This window comes from Phoxinus phoxinus (assembly GCF_949152265.1).
Source record: "Phoxinus phoxinus genome assembly, chromosome: 23".
NCBI classification, from domain to species: domain Eukaryota; kingdom Metazoa; phylum Chordata; class Actinopteri; order Cypriniformes; family Leuciscidae; genus Phoxinus; species Phoxinus phoxinus.
The window spans coordinates 12,697,866-12,710,191 of NC_136898.1; the positions used below are offsets into that span (position 1 = coordinate 12,697,866).

Genomic DNA, 12,326 nt, shown 5'->3' on the forward strand with positions numbered 1-12,326 from the left:
ACGCATCGTCTGTCCGGTGAAGCTGAGCGGAGGAAGCACGCTCCGTGTGTGCGAGGCAGAAAGAAGCAGGGGGTAGAAGCTGAATGAAGTCAGGTTAGAATCAGGAAGTGGGAGGACTCGGTCGCGCTGTGGGTGAATGAGAGAGTTTGTATGGATACAGGCAGCACTTGCGCGAGGAACGGGATCCAGCGACAGGACACACGCTTGAAACCAGCGACGATTTGGAAGAAAGGAAGCGGCGGTCGGGGTTTTTAGTGCGGTTTTACTCCACCCAATCTACATACAGGAGGAACATACTGTACGCTTTGTTGGATTTTCTAGCTCTGCACGAGCGCACGGGAGAGAGGCGCGCGGAGGGTTTGTCACTGAGCGCGCCCCTGACACAAAAGCACATAAGCGTCAGCTTCCAAGGATTTCAAACGGCCAATTCGCGCGAAGGGGGCGAACTGAAGGATTTCTCCACTTCTCTGCGCTCTTGGGTACCATACACATGTCTGCCTTTGTCCGGGAGCCTCTCTCGCTTTGAGCTCTGGATGTTTTTCTTCTTCTTCCCAGGGAAAAGGCTTCTTTTGCATGGCTGTCATTCTCTCAAGGGTGCGAGAGGAATTCGCCGCCTGTTTATGGATTACATTGTTTGACAAGCAGAATGTGAAACGGCGTATTTACTAAACCTAACGTTACTAAAAGTGATTTCTTGACTTATTTTCCTCCGTGCCAACCTCGCCACATTAAAAGGTACACCGCACCTTCATATTCCTTTTTTTTTTAATTAGTTGATATCGATTACCACAATGTCATTCGACGTTTTATTGGAATTTGAAAGCAGTTTCAGTGGATTACTCTATTGTTGGAGGATTTGGAGCGCAGTTTTCTTGTCGTTGGTTGTGAATAATTACGTTATAGTTGAAATCTCTGCAGTGAATGTTGCCAGATGTTTTTTGGTTGTGGTTTGAATAAAAAAACTCGCGGTCACGCGAACGCATCGTTATGTGGAAATCTCTTGACGTCATGTGTTAATGAATGCATATCACCTTATTATTATTATAATCATTATTATTGACATTTTTAGATCTTTAAATGACCTTAACATTTTATTTACATAGCTAATTTTGAATGTAACCTACTTAAAATCTGCACATATTTGGGATGGTTTTCGTAACTTGTCAGTATCGTTTTTTGCCTCGAGCTGGTTATGGATAGTGTTGCTAAACCTGTCATATAATTGTCTTCAAATGAGCTGTTTTGTGTCCAATGTGCATCCAATGAAAGACTTAGGCTATATGGTGTAGCCTACCTTTGCAAGTTACCTTCCACGCAAAATAATGTCTGTTTGTTATTGTCTTGGTTAATAATTGCAAAATTGTTTAAAAGGTGCACATATCATTTCCTCTCGAATGACTGAGTGGAGAGCCAGGTCAGATGCTAATGGATGGACTGCAATGGTTCTATCTTTGTTGCTGGTTAGCCAATTGAATTAGCCGATGCCCCTTTGACACCACATTGTCACTTAAATATGCGTTCATTACCTAAATGCTGTGTAAATTGCAATGCTGGATGTTTGCACAATAACATAGCAATGTTAATGCGTTCAACCCGTTTCAAGCGCAGCGCATCGTTTTGCGCATGGAGCCACAGTGCCATCCAGTGGCCGCTCTGGGAAGAGACTGCATTTTTGCGCTCATTAGTGCTGCGCTACCTTTGATGATGAAGCCCACCTGCTTAGTTGTGAAGCAGATGTACTGACTCTCTTTTTGTCGCTCTCTCTCAGGGCTCAGATGCCAGCTCAGAGAAACTCTTCAGCACAGCTGCAGTTAAAGGTATGGTGGTCTTTCTTTATTCCATAATGCCAACATGCTTGTTATTGATTGTATAAATTACAGTTCTGTAATAGCGAAATTGCTGTTGACAGATTATTATACCTGTCCCATGGAGGCACATACCCCAAATGATTGTTGTTTTCTGTAAAATTACATTTTAAAGATGTAATTTTTATATTGTAATCTCCAAAAAATCAACATTATAATATGTGAGAAATAATACAGTCTTTACAATACTGTTTTATAACGTAGGTATTGTTTGAGTTCCCGAAGCAGCATGCAGTTTTTGATGTGTTACAAACAAACTAGAATCCGTCACATTATTCCAGACAACCTTATTTACCAATATCACATTCAGATTACGTTTAATGTGTTTTGCTTTCTGGGGCGGCATGGGAAATAACGCATTTCCTCGAGGCCGACTGCGATTCCATTGACAGACACAGTGTGTTGTATCCGTGCTTTCTCACAGCGTATGGGCTGGGAGAAATCCATCTGAGCCACTCTGTTAAACAGATCCCAATGTGCTGTTGAGTGATGAATGAGAAAATCCATTTCAGGCGCACAGCATGTGTAAACGCCACACACTGGGTCCCATGTGCAGCGGCGTCTGGCTTCTGTTATGGAAATTGATTAGTTGTGAAATGCTAAATAAAGGTGCTGGATCTGCGGCACAGACGGTAGTAGAAGAAGCAATTCTACCCTGCTGGCTTGATACTCCGTGTGTGTGATATTGTTTGCCGTGTCTATTTTAAAAGCCCTCTTTGTATTTATACAGTGAGGAGCTGCGATGTGCGCGCCGTCTGTTCTTTGTGTGCATGTAAACGTCCCGCCATGTGCGTAGGAAGTTTGTTCGTGTTGAGACTGTGGTAAGAACGTGCAAGTCAAAGGATCCGAGGCATTGAGAGCGGAGTCAGTTGAGTTGCTTTTAAAACCTCAGTGTCTTTAGACAGCAGGAGCCCATCAGCACACTGCTAATTTGCTCTTAAAGCCTTTGGAATTTGAGCTCCCCCATTTTACAAACCCCAGGCAGGCCAACATAATGGAGCCCAGCCTTGTGAATCCACATTCCTCTGTAATGGTGCGTTACTAGGATGGAGAGCATGATGGGTGGGGTGGGGAGGGGGTGACGGAGGCTGGAAAGAGATCTGACCCCGGGGAGGACGTGAGAGAGAACGACTGATTGATGCCGACAAGCCTTTTTCCTCCTTTTTCCCTTTGCTTCACTCCCTCGGGACCCCAAACACATTTCCCACATTCTGCTCTTTGAAGGCCTTTAGAGGTTTGATTTGTGTGGTTCAGAGGGGTGCTGAATTGCGACCCTTTTTTTTTTCGGAAAGGCTTTCCCTCCTGGAGACGCCTCTCCGTGGCCATTACGACCCCTCTGAAAGGATTAAAACTCTCTTTATGCGCCTTAAACTAACACATGCCCGCCTCCTCTGCTTCTGAAAAGCTGGCGCTTGGGAAACAGTAAATATGCTTTCTCTTCTCACTGACTGCCAGGCCACTTCGTCTCCCTCCAGACTCTATTTCCATTTAAATGTGTGTCTTTTCTCTGTATTTTCCCTCTCTTCTTCACGTCCCCTTGTCCCCTTCTCGCCTTGCCATATGCAAATCTTTTCAGTGGCAGAAGGGATGGAGAAAAGAGGATCGTCCTCCAAAGCACAGGTGCAAATGAACTGGTATTTTTATTGGAGGGTTTTAGGATGATAAAGACGTTGAGTGTACACAGGACGCTGCTCTCTGTTACAGAGGATTACCTGTCACTCAGACTCTTAACCCTTATAAACAAAAGAAGAAAGAGAACGCAGGACTGAAGAGCAGAGAGACAGGCAACAGAAAATATGTCAATATTTGCCTGGAGCCTATCGAGAGAGACTCTGTGTTGTTTTTCACACTCAGGTGTTTGACGCTCACAAAATGCCTCACATTCAACAGCTAGATGAGACGGAACCGTCACCTCTGAGGGGAAATATATAAATCAAACTCCACAAGAGCAAAGCAGAACTGATCTTAGATTATTTATTGGTCTGTAGGCCATTTTGTAAGCTGGAGAGGGAAGGTGATAAAAGGTTGTTGGAGGCAGAAAGGATAGAGAAGTGAGTTGCATGCATTAGACTTGACATATGCTAACTACTAGGTCATGGCCCTGACAAAATATCTTAGAGTTGATCTTGTTCTGCTTAATTTATGTTTGTATGACAACAGTATGAAGTTTCTTGTGAGTTTCAACCTGTTTGATCAGTAAGTCTGATTGCATAGATTCCCACTTAACATGTTCTTTAGCCAAATTAGACTTCCTTCTCTGCTCTCCTATTTTCTCCTCTTCTTCTCTCCCACCTGATGCTTTGTGTAATTGTTGCTTGTTTTCTTTTTTTCTCTCCTCATTGCTCCATCTCTCACTCCTATTAAGCAGAATCATTAAATGTTCGACTTAATTACTGTCTCTCTTACATAGCCTGCAGGTGGTTGCCAACCAGCCTGCCTCAATTAGTGTATTCATCGCCCTCGTCTTGCGTTTCTAAGAAGCCTTTTTGCTCGATTTCGGATCAAGTTAGAGTGAAAACAGCCATGTAAAGGTCCTTCAAATGAACTGTGACCAGTTAACTACTTCTTTTCAGATTCTGAGACTTTATAGCAGTATTTATGTATATCTGATGTATTTTGCCATTACATTGTTCCCTCCATGCTGTTCAAAGCGGGACCAAACTGTTTACAAACATACTTTTTTATACAGGGAAAGTCCATATTTTTGTCACCTTAAGAAAATGACAACAACAAAAAACAAAAACAACAAAATCCAAAGTTTCAGTTTGGTTGTGTTATGAACTTGAGATTGGTTGACTTTGGTTATCTTGTTTTTTTCAAGATGCGTCTGAAAGGGGTCTGCCCAGTGCAACAAACTAGAGGGAGCATTGATTGTAACTATGAAGTAGTACGATTATTGTTTTTTTACAAGGTACTGTTATGTACGATTATTTTACAGATTATATTTTTATGTTAAGCAGTTATTTTTTCTCGCTATGAAAATAGAGCACTTCTAATATGTCAGCTAATTTAAAAGCACTTGTTAAATTAGAATTAAAATTAAAAGTTTTCTATATTCAATGTAAAGCCAAGCTTCTAAGTTTTAAAACGACACCTATTTTGTGTTAGTGAAGCAAGTGACTGTTAAGTAACATGATAACTTGGTAGCACCCCCGGTTTGGATTTAAGAGGTTACATTTAACGATTAGCCTAATTGATTAATTAGCCTAAGCAACAATCGATTATGGTAATTTCTGTAAATTGACATCCCTATTATGAAGTAATTAATTTTATAATGTAAATGTCTGATATAATGTTTGTTGCTGAGTATAAATTGAGTCTGACATTGTATTGGCCACATTTGGACTTAGATGATAAGACAGAGCGCTCACTACAGATCTCTACTAGTACTTGGTTTGGTTGCTTGTATATACAAATAACAGAACCTGTTCAGTAATCTCTTACAGTAGTATGTGAATGAGCGCTGTATATACAGCTCAGACAGGCTCAATCAACGGCACATGCAAGCATGCAGGCAGCTGAGCGTTCATCTGAAGAGCAGGACTCCGGTGAGGCCCTTTGTGGATGGTGTAATTTCTCAGACAATGACATTGTCGAGAGATTGAGAAAGAGGGGAATAGAGGCTGAAGAGAAGGAATGAAGAGGCGGAGAGATGAAGTTTGAGGCAGATAAGAGTTGTTAAGAGCTGGATGGATGGATGTGGAGAGCTCTTGAGATAGCGGAGCACTCTCTGAGTGCTGTAGTCTCACAAATGTCTTAAGCTTCAGGAGTGTATGTGTGTTAGTATGAATGTTTGCATTTCATGTGCTTGACAGTGGCATTAAAGGCTCAACTTAAGGTTCATAATGTTGTAGGTACAGTAATAACTAGAATAACGAAGTGCTTTAAACTGTAAAACCATTTGTGTATCTTTACAAAATTAATTAAAATAATATAACAATAACCAGTTTGCAACACCAAGCATCATAATGGACTTTTGTACAGCGGCTGACACTGGAAGCCTTGTTAAAAATGGCTCACATGGTAGGAATAAGATGGATAAAATAGATATTTTTCACTCTAAAATCTGATTGGACAAGGCACATTTAAATAAACAGGACACGATCCCCACACAAAATTTGTAACATTTATACACATCAGTGTCTGCATTTTTTAATTTGTAATGATCTTGTGCCATTTTGTTAGCCTAAAGTCTACACTGCAAAGGAGCTTCTCTTTAAAGCATTACAAGCGATGATTGCATTTTATTATTGACAAAGCTGTTCTCAGTCAGCTCAACTATGCTTCCTCATACTGAGCTAGAAGTTTATCTGCATCTCGACTCGACATATCTCTATGGATATGGTTTCATAGTTTGTATAGAGACAGGCTGTAATTTATGGCTCTGTGAAAGTGTGTTTGATGAGAGATGGGCTGTAATTCACAGCACACTGCATTTGTAGTCTGCAGTGATGTCTCATCCCCTGACACACAAACACACAGAGGTTAACACACCATGGCCATCATCCTGATTTACTGCCCAAGGCCAGCAAACAATAGCACCACCCACTCTCACAGCCTGCCCGGTGATGCATGAGTGTGTGTGGATGTCCTTATGTATGAGTAAGCATTGTTGTATGACCATATGAATATTGTTTTTCCAGTAGACTTGCTATAAGTGGTTTTCCTGCCATGGGGGAAACGAGTGTGTTTTAAAACAGCTTTAAGTAGAGCCGCACACTAGCTGGGAGGAGAGGTGGAGATGACGTGGAACTGGTGATGAATTGGAAGTCAGACACTCGTTTAACGCTATCCATCATATCAGTCTGTCCCGCCTGTAGTCATAACACAGCCATGACTGCACTCCTACACTCTCTCTCAATTTGTCCCTCTCTCTCAAAGAGGTCATTCCGAGGTTGTTCCCAAACCCCAAAGGTTGAAGGACTTAAGTAAATCCATCCATCTTGGTGACCGGAGGAGGATGCAGAGAGAGAGGAAGAAAGAAATGCCAGGGAGACGAGTCATTGTGTAAACATTACTATATCCGACATGTCACAATAAACGCCGAGAGTCTGGAAGCCATCAAGCTAAATGAAAGTTATGTGCAAACATTATAATGGGCTGCACTCCAGAGATAAAAAGTAGCGCCTACTACTTAAGGGGACACGGCAACTGCTAGCAACACTTTTGGACTTCTTTTTTCACGTGACGTTGTCTCATCAGGGAAGAACTGAGCAAAGTTTTTTGAATCACTCAATAGCGTCACAGGTCACCTCTGTGGTTTGGAATATATGTAGGCTAAGTCTAAATGTAAACTCTAATTATAGGAGATTAATTCTAGTTCAGATGCCATGATGAGCTCAGCTATGTTAGAGTGCATACAAAGACAGTCTCTAATTTTCATTCTCATTGAGTTTGCTTGAGTCAAAAAGATGTTGCTATTCTATTTAATGACATAGTGTGTTTTTTCGCAAGCCACTCTGATATTATTTATCAATTATATGCCACTGTTCAAAAGTTTGGAGACAGTAAAATTAGATTTAAAAAAAAATATTAATACTTTTATTCAGCAAGAATGCATTTATTGATCAAAAGTGACAGTAGATATTTACAATGTTACAAAAAAAAACCTATTTCAAATAAACCTGAAAACTTTGTATCACAGTTTCCACAAAAACTGTTTTCAACATTTATAATAATACGAAATGTTTCCTGAGCAACAAATCAGCATATTATAATGATTTCTGAAGGATCATGTGACACTGAAGACTGTAATAATGCTGACAATTCAGCTTTGCAATCACATTAATAAATTACATTTTTATAGTATATTCAGTGGAAAACTTACTTTAAATCATGATATTTACTTTTTTTTATTGATCAAATAAATGCAGCCCTGGTGAAACTACCACAAACTTTTGAATGTTAGTGTATTTGTGTGTGTTTATGTTTTTTTCCAGAACTTATTTCACAATGCATTGGCAATTCAAAGTGGACTTGTATATGTTCTTTGTCTGTGCTTAATCGGAAAAGTCTGTGTATGTAAAATATCTGCTGTTCTTACCACCTGCATTGTACTTGATAGACGGTGGTTGACTGACACGAATGAGTGACAGATACTGAAAGCAGAAGTGAAAAGGCTCCCTGTGGTTGTAACCCTGCCTTACACCTGTGATCACCTTGTAGCTCCCATTCCTTCTGTTTGGACAAGATGAACATTTATTTTATTTTCTCTGCCCTCTTGCTCCCACTTTTTAATCTTATCCCAGGTCTGTCATATAATTTTGTCCAATTATAGGGCTGCTCGATTATGGAAAAAATCATAATCACGATTATTTTGTTCAGTATTGAAACCGCGATTATGTAACACGATTATTTCACATGACTTTGGGAACGTGTTGCATTTATTAAAAAGACACCTTTCAACAATTCTTTTAAAAATTTAAATTCTAATATTTATTGTATACTTTTTGAACTATGAAAATAAATAATATTTATTTAAATAAAATTTAACTAAGTCTTATCAGTTTAAACATTCAAGCTGAAAGAGGTTATGGCTTCAGGAGGGGCGGATGTGCGCGTGTCATTCAGAACACAAGACAAAATAAGAGTGTTCTTGCACAACAGAACATGGCAAAATAATCATTTTTACTCGATTGTACTATTTTGGTGATCGTTGGGAGCCAAAATCGAAATTCAATTAATTGCACAGCCCTATCCAATTATGCATATGCCATTTCAATGTCTCTGTTGTAAATGAGCGATTCGTAAGCGGAGCTCTCGACAAGGTGTGTGTTTGTATGTGTACTTAAGTTTATTTTAACAAAACCCTCAAACAACCATTAATTAGGCCTCTGGAAAGCCAGTGCCCTTATGGAAAGAGGTGAGTAATTCTGAGATATAGTGAGCACAAATACTGCAACACATTCTCCTGATTATGTTAAACTTCCTGAATTTCGTAAAGTTCACGCCCCTGCCTTCAAGGTCACAGATCAGTTAAGTTAAGGGTAAAGTTTCAGTTGGAGGAACTGATCCTGTTTCAGCTAATGCTTAACTTCACATAGCATATGTTCAGTTCACCCCAGCACCTCTAAAACAAGTCTTTGCACATCTGCTGATGTATGTTTGTGTGTTTGATGGTCTTCTTGCCTGGGTGTGAATGAGTAAATAAATGTAATCCCCTCAATTTCTTTCTCAATACTCCACTGGAAAATGTATTACAATGCCAGCCCATGTGTTTACCAATGCAAGATTAGATCTACTGTACGGCTTAAGTTGTCAGACCAAGACTTTGCTTAGCAAAACCTTATATGTTGATAAATCATTATTTCATGTTTTCTAAGGTCCAGCTGCTTGAAGAGATGGTTTAATTGCCTGTGGGCTCTCTATCATCACAGATTGTAACACATCTTAGATTTGCAGATTTAAGTCCACAGACCAGTTAGTAGGCATTTTGTGCTGAAGTCTCTGATTTGAAGTCGTATAGACACAACTGTGCCATTAAGACTGAAAGAGGAGCTGTTGCAGCTGTATGAAGTTCAGGAAGTAAAGCAGTTTTCCAGCATAGCTGCTAGATGTTTTTCTATATATGAGCACCAGCCTGAAGTAGGTTCAAGCTGGTCAGGAACTGTGACCTATAAAAAGAGGGTGAGAGAGAAATATCTTGTGGACACCCATGGTGGTAGCCGAGGATAGACACTTTGACTGACCACCTTCTGGGTGGGATAACTGCCTTTCTGCCACCCCTGTGGTCCCTCGGGGAAGAGAGCTCCTCACTCAAATAGTAAACACTGAAACGCTCAGTTGGATAGCGGGGGGTAGAGGCACAGCTGGTGAACAGACTGAGAGCAGAATATGAGCTCATATCTAGGAAAAGCAGAGTATTAATTGCTCCCTGAAGAATTTATGCTTCCTAACTCAAGCCTCCCTCCATCTCCCAGCATTCCTTCTGCTGACTCTCACTCATACCTATCCAGGGTAAAAATAAACACCTTTTGCCCTGCAGGCCAGGATTAGGAACACCTCTCCTCACCTCGGTCCCTCTCTGTTTCCATCACTTCTGCTAAATTCTCTGTTGAAATGTTAGTCAGAAGTCTCAGAGCTCCCCATTTGAGCAATCACTCAATCCATGACTGTCCTTCAGAGCAGTGTTTATGTGCCAAGATGGAGAACTTGCGTGTATACAGTATAACTTAAAGAAGTACTGTGCTACCCAGATATGTTTACATACCACAAAATACTTTGTATTGCCCCTTGCCCCAAACGCTTGCCCCTTTTTAGTTTTTAGTACAGCATTTTTTTACAGAGATTTTTTTCCTTGAAAAAATTTGCCATTGACTGTACCTGATACATACCCCAATTAATCGATATCAAAATCAGATTAAATTGTGAAATGTGTCAATACCTTGCCCTATAATTATCATTCTTTTTTATAGTTCTCATTCTTGGTGTGAACGAGCCTATAGCCTTGTTATAACCTAAGAACCTTTTAAAAATGTTAAAATATTAATCATTATGTTTTTCACATCATTAACTTAGCAAGATGCTAATACATTTTTTTTTAATTATTAGAAAGCATTTCTGATTGATTATTCTGCAGGCACAATATTGTTTCTAGCCTACCGTTGCTCCTATAAGTGTAGTACCTATTGGCCTATAGGCCTGAATAGAGCAAATAGAGCTAGATCAGGCCACCATGAAAATCATGCTCAACTCAGGCCAGCCTGTGGTTGCTCCGGAGAATTATTTGCTAAAGGGAAAATCCAATGTGTGCTTTCTTATAAATAAGCACTAATGAAGTGTGAAATATTCCATTTTATCATAATTTCTTCACTCGGGCCGGGGTTTCATAAGCTGTATGAAGAACTGTCCCATACGCAGGATTGTCACCATCTGTTCCAGATTTCATTGCTCTTAGAAGATGCTGTTTGACTTGGGTTTTAAATGCCAGCCTTTATCCTGTGCATCAAGTTCTATTCAAACAGTGACATTCTAAACCAGATATTTCAGTTTGGGCCTCAATGCTTGGGCTTAGGGGACACTGGAAAAGCAAACAACTCACCCAGCTGAGGGCTGCTGCTTAGATTAGATGCAACAAAACACACACACACACACACAAATGCATTGAATTCTGATGGCTAGTGCCTACCAACATACACTCTGAGTCTGGAGACTCACACACTCTGGTTAGTTTGCTTCCCTTGGCCTCAGACATGTTATGTGTTTCTACACTCTGCCCGTCACAAGTATGAGTGTGTCAATGTGTCCATCTGAGCCACTGCCTCCTCTGAGAGTGCTGCCCTGCACAGAGCCAGCATTGTTCTAAAAGTAACCCCACCCAAGGTCTCGCAGGGTTTTAGGGGGTCCTGGATTGCCCAATGACTCTCCCATCCTCTGTCGTATTGAAGGGTGTGTTGAGAGACTCCCGAGGCAACTGGCTGTTTTGGCCTCCCTTAGCATTTCAAATAAACAAAATAAGATGTATAGAACACACTCACAAAATACTTCACCAGCCTTAGTTGCGTCACTCACTTCAGCCGCGGTTTCCTTCGATCAACACAAGAATGTCCAATTGAGTTTGATTTTAAAGGAAGAGCGTGTTAAAGTATAGCAGGAAGGGAAAAGATGCAAACATGTGAATAAGAGAAAAGAAAGAGACTCTGCTTTGGATTCTGGATTTATTTGGCAACAGGTTGAGCCAAAGGATTGGTTTACGGCCATGCCCTAGGAAGGCTGAGTTTCCAGGTGGCTCAGTCCTAACACCCCTTAGGCATACACACACACAAACAGCATGTGTGTCTCTAATCTCCAACTTACTGAAACATGAGTCTTGGGTAATGAGGGGGCTTTACACACAGACAGGCTGTGTGAGCTGGTAAGTGCCAGTTTTGGTAGGCTGTTGGAGGACTTATGTTTCCAGAGATCTCAGTGAAGGGCAGCATTCTGTCCCCCGTGTCACACATTCAGAGAGACAGAGAGGCACTGAGTGCAGTTTCTGACCTGTTTGAATAGATTAAAAACATTTAGCTGTGAAACCTGAGTGAGAGAAAGGACTGATTGAAGTTCCCTGAGGGACACACCACTAATGGTGATCTAAAGAGGAGGAATTCAGGTGGTGTCAAAGTGTTCATATTGTAGCAAATGCACTCACTCACTTATTAATATGCACACAAATACACACTTTAAAATAGTTAGTAGTAGGTATTCCTGATATATTTAAATCATATTAATATAGGCAAATATTAGTACTGTATTTTTTAGTTATCAAAACTTATTTTATTTTTTTTACTTTTATAATTAATTTATATAAGTAATACATGATTTGTATTACTTATATAAATAATACATCGCAAATTGAAATAGTTTTTTTAGTTTTTTAGTTTTTTGTAGATAAAAATGTAGATACATATAACTACAATAGAATAAAGATACAAATACAGAGAAGTAAAGAGAAAAGTTTTTGGGTTTTTCAGAAATTCAGAA

At 40.2% G+C, this 12,326-nt stretch overlaps 1 protein-coding gene across 12 annotated transcripts in view; it reads left to right on the forward strand.

Annotated features, from left to right (window-relative positions):
- The window catches only part of auts2a (activator of transcription and developmental regulator AUTS2 a), a 331,482-nt gene that overhangs the window by 291,372 nt on the left and 27,784 nt on the right, over nucleotides 1-12,326 (forward strand). For all 12 annotated transcript variants that reach the window (XM_079600773.1, XM_079600784.1, XM_079600782.1 and 9 more), the window contains one exon: nucleotides 1,769-1,817. In XM_079600773.1, the coding sequence (XP_079456899.1) occupies nucleotides 1,769-1,817 (49 nt within the window). The remainder of the gene's footprint in view (nucleotides 1-1,768; nucleotides 1,818-12,326) is intronic.